Source organism: Opisthorchis viverrini, assembly GCF_000715545.1.
Source record: "Opisthorchis viverrini unplaced genomic scaffold opera_v5_416, whole genome shotgun sequence".
Taxonomy (NCBI): Eukaryota; Metazoa; Platyhelminthes; class Trematoda; order Opisthorchiida; family Opisthorchiidae; genus Opisthorchis; species Opisthorchis viverrini.
In genome coordinates, this window is record NW_008752078.1 from 385112 (window position 1) to 393422 (window position 8311).

The 8311-nt window shown below is 43.5% G+C and overlaps 1 protein-coding gene across 1 annotated transcript in view; it reads right to left on the reverse strand.

The window, feature by feature from the left end:
- Positions 1 to 7784, reverse strand: part of T265_10895 (hypothetical protein) — a gene marked incomplete at both ends in the record, with an annotated part of 10495 nt that extends 2711 nt beyond the window's left edge. The window contains one exon of the mRNA XM_009177403.1: positions 7737 to 7784. Within this exon, the coding sequence (XP_009175667.1) occupies positions 7737 to 7784 (48 nt within the window). The remainder of the gene's footprint in view (positions 1 to 7736) is intronic.
- Positions 7785 to 8311: the final 527 nt, after the last annotated feature.

The window sequence follows — 8311 nt, forward strand, 5'->3', positions numbered from 1 at the left end:
GGGCATCTCAAACTTGTCTCGCTCACTGCACCATGAGAAATCGGCCCAAAAGGCATTCGCCATTTTACGGATGATCCGGCGCACCTTCTTCCGTATTACTCGCATGGATTTACAAATACTCTATGGAGCCTACGTCAGACCGCTCCTGGATTACGCCAACCAAGTTGTCTACTCAGGACGCACGAAAGACATCACCCTCATTGAGCGTGCTCAGCGGGCCGCTACGAGAATGGTTACCGGCCTGAAGTCCGTGGACTACGAAACGCGTCTCGCGATGCTTGCCTTAGCGGCTAAAGGCCATTTGGTTGTATTTGGCGGACCAAAGCACTGAAACAGTACGTTTTCTGCTTCTCTTGGTGGCACCTGACGTTGCAACCTGCGTTCACATGTCCACTGGCTGATTTAATGCAGGTGCGCGGCTTATCGACCACCTAATTTCTGGGTCTCTTGCGATTACCCATTTTTAGGATGGTTTGAACCTAATTAATGGAATAGCTTCCATCCTTCTGGATAGCTCATGCTTCGTTGTACTGTGCATCTGTAAAGAAACACTGCATTAGCTTGGTGTAATTTCTGGACGACAGCCTGAAAGCCCCCAAACCCAACTTCGCTGGTGAATAAAAATAAGTATTTATGGAAGTTTTGTACGGCAGGCGCGCCGGATCCGCTTATGATGTTCGGAGGTTCCCCGAACTGGAAAGCTCAATGACCAAAGCCGAGAACTTGAAAGAAGGTACCGTATAGCATGTTCCATCGTGCGTATTCGGTGAACACAGGCCAGTGAAATACAAGGTGAACCTGAACCAAGAATCCTAGGCAAAGGGCTTGACATCGCAGATTACTTTCCAAGTTCGCGAACAGTATGTGTCAACAGCTCCGTCTGGCAAACATGAATTATTATTGTTTTTGTGGTCTTCAGCTTTTATCGTCCTATTCAAAACTTTGTGCGACCGCAGAGAGTACCGATCGATTTCCAAGAGTACACTCGAAATTCCGTTAAAAGCAAATTTTGAGAAAAGGAAACTTCCAAGCACAGGTAATCTTTTGACGATATTAGCGCGAGGTTTTAAAACCGCCCGAAAGTAAAATTTTCGGTAAATTCTGTTCGAACGCTCTCAAGGTGTACACATGGCTCCAAATTTATATTTTTATTGCCCTCCATGGCTCGCCATGGTGTGTGTAAAGGCGGTTGAATATTTTCTGCAAAAATTAGTCCCCCATCTATCACCTCTTAAGGGCACTTGAAAATGGTCTGATAAATTGTGAAAAACCAATTGTTTTTCCTGCGTAAACAGGAATAAACAGCAATTTTCTATTTTATCGTTGCAGAAGGCGTCCAGCCAGATAAGTCCAAAGCCGCTGAATTCTCCGCTGTGCGTGCGGTGGATTTTATGACCAACGGTGCATGTCGCGCTGAATGCACGGCGGGGTTAAACTTTCGCCTATATATTGACCCCTTGATAATATCTTTCACCCGAAGTACGACCCTTTTATGCAAGTTTCATTTAAAGACTAGCCGTCAACCGAAGCCTGAAACCCAACGAACTGCTTCTTGAATACGCCACTAAAGTTGCATAACTGAGGCACAAGCGAGACATAACGTTAGTAGAGCGTGTCCAAAAGGTAGTAAATAAAATGGCTGCCAGCCTTAAATCCGTGGGCTGTGAAACGCGTCTCCCGATTCTTGACCTCTTTTTCATAGAGTATCGTCTTACTAGTGGGACCAATTACTTAATTATACACAGTTTGAAAAGGGCTTGGAAAACAGGCTCTTTACTGTTGGCCCAGTAGAATCACGGAGGGATGCGGTTGGAAGATTTTCACGCCCAGACCGCACACCTTTAATAGACAACAATTTTCCACGCTTCCGGTCGTTGGCGAGTGGAATGACCTTCGTCTGACTGTTGTTCACGTCACATCCAGAACCCGGTTCGGAGCACTTCGGGACACTTTTGACTGAGCACTTGTGCTGGCAATACTACCGCTCAGCGCTGAAAAATTAAACAACAGACGTTGTAAGACAGTCGTTCTCAACCTGTGTGGTGGTTTACACCAATAGACAGCCTCCGCCTGTGGTCCCAGTTGCGTACCAACTGACTACGCTGATCAGAAAAACTTATTGCCCTTTCACGGCCCCTGCTGTGATAATAATCTATATAAGCTGCCGGCGCGTTCATTGTGTGCGCATAAAGCATTCAAACCATTCCATCAATCACCGAACTTCCTGAATTCTGCACGTGACTCACAAGTTGATAGCAACTTTGATTGATTTTTCAATGAATGAGCGCGCCCCGGGTTCTTTTCAGGCACGTATGACTGTACTGCTACCTTGACGAACTATTCTTCTGGGTTTGCTGCCAGGATTCTGCAGGCTTCAAGCCCAACCGTACCCGAAGGCTAATGGAAAACAATCAGAACGGCAGCAGTAAGCCTGGTTCTGTTTAAATCATTTTGTATGTTTACTCGTCGAAAAAAATTACTGATGAGGCTTGATACAGACGTTAAATGGAATGCCGGGTACGTACGCTGGCACATGTTCTGAAGTCTAATCCTGCACTCTGCGACGCTGATTGGTATATGTTTTGAAGACGACTGGGGTATTTTAACCATGGGGAGCAAGTCTCAACCATAAAGACTAGCAGCTGGTGTGACTATCTTGTCCAAAGCTCCCTTTAGTCTCAACTTTGCACGCGTCCAATGATGCGTGACTTATTCACAACTATGCGACCTGGACTATAGTTCATATTATTCAGTTGGTAAGATAGGTTATATAGCTTTAGTAACGGGGCGTTTCACGGTTTTAGCCAAAATGCTACAGAAGATATGACTGATGAGACATTTATCGTTTCCGAAACCCCGTAGAGTGAAGGTGCCCTCCGGAAAAAGATAGGTATACCCCCATTAAATAATAATGTTTAACTTTAGGCATGATCATAATGTTACAGTCAGAATAAAAGCCGAAATCGTGAGTTTTTATGATCTTAAAGGCTATGTTGATTTGAAAGCTGTTTCACTAGATTCAACTGCACCAGGAAACTTGGTGAACGACAGACAGATAAACTGGAGAAAACACTTTCTTCGTGCCGTCAGTTATGCACCGACTGCCTAGGACAGTGATCGGCCTGGGTATTAAAGTCACCAAATTTCAGCCTCGGTTCGCGTCTCAAAGCAGTGAAAAACAATTCGTGTCGCGTTCCACCCACGCTGTGACGCCTACAAGACAAGCATTTACACGGATTTTATTCGGTGAACAAAAAGTCTTGCAAGCCCACGCGTCAGATGCATCGTTTGCGGTAAGACAAGGTTGATCCTGACATAGTGTCATTCAGATTGTTGGTCTTCTGTAAATATGTTCCTGAACGTCTCACTGGATACTGAGCTACAGTTTCTCGAGCTTCAGCTGAAAACTTCTCCAGCATAGTAAGGGCCACACGTTGAGAATCTGAAAAAATAAATCTGTTGATCGATGTGGCACGTAACAAAGCTCGTAAGTGGTTTCATTTTTATGCAGATTCACTAGGAGCCCAATCATATTTATAGAGGGAGTACGAAAGGCCACAAGATCACCTACAACCTGGAGATAAAAGCGCAAGGAAGTCAGCCACATCTCGACGTTTTACGGGAAGTTACTCCAGTCCGATCACAATCTTTATGAGGCGAAATCGCGTTCCACAACCTTCAAAAACCTTCACCATCTGCCGTACCTATAGTTGACCGAATTTAACCAACAGTTCTGAGCTTCCATTTGCTTAGGATTGGTTTCTGTATTTAATATTTCAATTACCAGTCCACGATTTGCGATTTCAAAAACTATTCATATTGCTTTTCAACTCCGTCAGTAAGCGGTGACTGTTACAATTAAATAGTCCGGGATGGTGCAAAAGAGCTTTTGAGGAAACATCACCTACGGATGTAAGTTGTGCACAATTTATGTCGATGTGTGTCACTTACGAGCTTCTTAGAATGCTAAGCGTTAAATTCACACTATGATGGCACTTCGTTTCAGTATTATATGCGAATGAGAACGAATGAACTTGGATATCGTGGTGCTAAGCATCAAGGCCGCTTCTTGATGTAAAAAAAATGCACGCATCCCTATTTGCCTGAGCAGACGGAATAATGGCAATCAAAAAGTTATGTACGGACGTGGGCACTCTGCAGATTTTATCTCAGTGAACGCATCGTGTGCTGCAGCAAATTCATTAACTCATTCTGGTCAAAAAATCACCTGTGGCGCACTTCCGTTTTAACCAAGTCACAGTTTTTGGTGATTCGGAGTACCATATTTTTGTGTTTACTCCTAATTTGAGGCATAAAGTGGACTTGAAAAATCATTCACCTAAACCAATGACGTAAACTTATAGGTCTCAGTAGAGCGCACCCAGCATGCGCTTAAAAAGCGGTAAACTCTAAAACACCATATTTTTGGAGAAATCGGGTACCGATTGGCAAAATAAAGTGGATTCATATGACTATTTCGTAAGAATATGGAAACGTGAGTCACAAAAATATATATATATGAAAGTGATATATATATATATATATGAGTTATTTATACGAAGCATGCCAAGGGAGTCTCAAATAGCCCCATATACCACTGATGTGAATTAACAACTCAAGTTTCACGGTTATGTTAACACCAGGAATAGAACACACGGCTTAATATGTACTTCAGTCACTCAAGGCTCAAGTTAGCACACTTCAATTGACCCATGTTAATTCCTTCAACAAAAGACGCAGAGAAGCCGAAATTTTCCGTTTTGGTATCTGGCATACACAAGTTTGTTCTCTGTTGGCACCGATGCTAAAAATAATGGCCTCCAACTGCATCAACATTGAGTGAACGTGTTTTATGCTGCACACGACTGCTAAAAGAGACACTGTGTTGTGTCGAGACAGAGTTATTTATCGAAGCATGCCAAGGGAGTCTCAAATAGCCCCATATACCACTGATGTGAATTAACAACTCAAGTTTCACGGTTATGTTAACACCAGGAATAGAACACACGGCTTAATATGTACTTCAGTCACTCAAGGCTCAAGTTAGCACACTTCAATTGACCCATGTTAATTCCTTCAACAAAAGACGCAGAGAAGCCGAAATTTTCCGTTTTGGTATCTGGCATACACAAGTTTGTTCTCTGTTGGCACCGATGCTAAAAATAATGGCCTCCAACTGCATCAACATTGAGTGAACGTGTTTTATGCTGCACACGACTGCTAAAAGAGACACTGTGTTGTGTCGAGACAGCTCAGACTTAACGTATATGCAGGTGGCGACAGCTGCGATCTGTAATAGATCGTGTGTCTTCCAAAAACAGACGAGTGCGGCGCAAAAGCGTAAGCTAAAATAGCTAGCATGGGACTGTGTATTCATGAAGCAAAAAAACATGCTTCGGACCTCAAGGTCAAGCCACGTCCATGCGCGTGGCATCTCGAGGCGCGCCCACTAGTTTAGGCAACCACCAGTGATGTCAGCATATTAGTTGATCTGATTTGCGTGGCCCGTTTGTTGCATTGCTCGTGTGCTCATTGGACCCCGCCCTTTTTTAGTGACATGCGTCAACTTTTCGGCCATGAATTTGCTCGCTTTTGAGCAGAACATGGGTCGACTTTTACCATAAATTATGTGGTGGCAAACCAGACACTCAGCCAATCACCTTCATCCAGTCTGTAAATGAAGGGCTCACTTAATAGAAGGGGACCTTTAAAAGGCAAAACCACCCCGACTTTGGCTATTCCCCCCCGCTTAACTCGTTCGAATCGACGGATCCGTGCTTCTTCCAAGTCTTCGTCTTGGGTCACCCACTTGAACTATGATCATCAATGAGGTAAATCACCGTAAAAACTGTGCCTTGTATGTTATTCCTGACCATTCTAAAGCAAAACATTTTGGAAAGCATTTGTTCCTAACACTATATTATACCCTTCTTCTAGCACCCAAGAGGTATTCTCTTTACACTAGTTTGCCGGTCAGAAACTCTCGAACGCGGACGCTTACATGAAATGGTATGTAAATGTGGCATCGAAGCAGGCACCTAGATGATATACAAACCCACAGAAATTAATACCACTGGCAGAGCATTCTTCAGCAGTGAACTTCAAATGTTGCTACATACGTGCTACACATACTTGTTTATGTTCTAAGGTGAGGCGTTCTTACCAAACACCGGCTGGACGCTATGGGCAGGAGGCACGGCTATGAGGATTATTATTCATTTTTATCTTTTGAAACTTCTCTAGAGACATCCTCATTTTAGCGAGACTAAAAATAAACACGCTTGTCCAATAAGTCTCTAGAAGACTACAAGTGTTACAGCCACCCAAAAGTGATATTAATACACTTCAAGGGAAACCTTTTTTGAAAGAACTAGAATCCCATATCCAAACTGTGTCGTTTTGTTTATTCTCTTAGGGAATGTTGGATGTGTTTTTTGTGATGATATGAACCTTGATACAGTATTGGATTCGTATTTAGCCTCCAGCGCCTGACTCACATTTTGCTGGCTACCGCTATGGGGTTTTTTAGCCTGTCCCTCGTGATTTGTAGTGTGCTAAGGTGGGAATGTTTCAGTTTTCGATCCTGAAGCTTATAAGCCGAACAAGTAAGGTCAATTTTTTGAAACTTCATAGACGAACAGCAAACAATAAAAAATAGTGGACAGCATTGCCAAGCCTTCCGATCACAGCTTCAAGCCCGTGCTTGGCAAGGTCGCCTCACCTTGCGCAAAACAACCAGTACGATCCTGGCACGTTTGTAATGACGTTTGAAATTTGGATCGAAAAATGTTCAACAAACGATTAAGACTGTACGTATTTTGTATCCCAGAAACAACCATAATCTGCATTACCCTAACCAGAACTGTTTAGTTGATCTCCGTTGTGAATTTTCAATTCAATCCACACTTCCAGTGAGGTGTTCTCGGATCAGGCTTCTGACGTGTTTGTCCAGAGATTGGCGGTTATCCCGTTTTCACCCTAATGGCAGTTGATAAGTCAGAAAATGAAAGCATGATGGGTGAAAATCCAGCATTTGTGCGAGCAGTGATTATTAGAACGATGTTGAACGTCACTAGCGGATGCACTATAAACGCAACATATCGCCACGAAGACCGAGGGAAAGTTGAAAAATTTGAAGAATCCATTGGGCTGAGCACATTTATCAATAATCAAACGTACACGAAGCGCGGATGCTCACTACGGCTTTGTCTGATGAGACAGGGGAGTCATCGACTAGTCACCTCGTACTTTCTACAACACAATCATTAGATCTCCAAGTTTTTATACGATCGACTTCCAATAAACCGACTGCTAACAGAGGAGGAGTTTTCACCCGCGGTTGATTAGGTATCGCGGTTTCCTAGCCGCATATTTGTGATGTGCGCCAGCTAGACTCGTTACGCCGTCCGAACTAATCAAGATACATTACAACTGGCCAGTTGCTCTGGCATCGCGGACCCTCCATTCGTGTTTTTCACCACCTGCAGTGGAGAACTCTGCTCCCAGTAAACAGGGGTTGATTACTTCCCGAGTGATATTAAGCAATGTACCAGAAAACCTGACCTGCTGGCATAAATCATTATCAACAATCTTAGGTTCTTCCAACCTAGTACCCGTTGCCCGAATATAGTACATGTGTCTATGGCAACGAAAATTCGGATTAGCCTCTTTCGAGGTCAGAAAGCACGGGATCCGGCATCCGTCTTTTCAAGCATAAGATACGAGTTAAAACACACCGCGTATTTTGCGTCCATATGTACAATGTAGGCTCCAGCTAGTTCCATTGAATAATATAGGTGCATACATACCTTAAAATTTCCTCCATTCTAATTAATTCATGTTTCTTTGCGATTCGCGATATCTTAGTTCATTATGCACCGGATTCCATATCCAGGTTACTGAGGACATTGAACATTCGCTCACCTAAAAGAACCAGCCATGCAGGAAACGTTCACGTAACCCCAATAAACATTGACTTTCCAGTCTATAAAGGGTAGCCTTAAAGTAATCGCGGCCTTCGTGAACTCGATTCTATGCAGCGAATACCGACGTGGAAATCGTTCGAACAAATAGAACTCCATGGCCGCACTTAGCTGCAAAACCTGTGTGAGTGGAATTCAATGGTTCACGCCAAAATATAACAATTCGTTGCGCATGTGAGCAAACAAAAATGACCTAAATCCACGTTCACGTTTTCGCAACTCACCAATTTTCATTGTTTACTGAAACAGTCATGCCACTGGCAGAAAACTTCTATTGGAATGATGTCCTAGCGCTACTGAAACGCCGAGGGGCCAAGTGAGGCACTAAA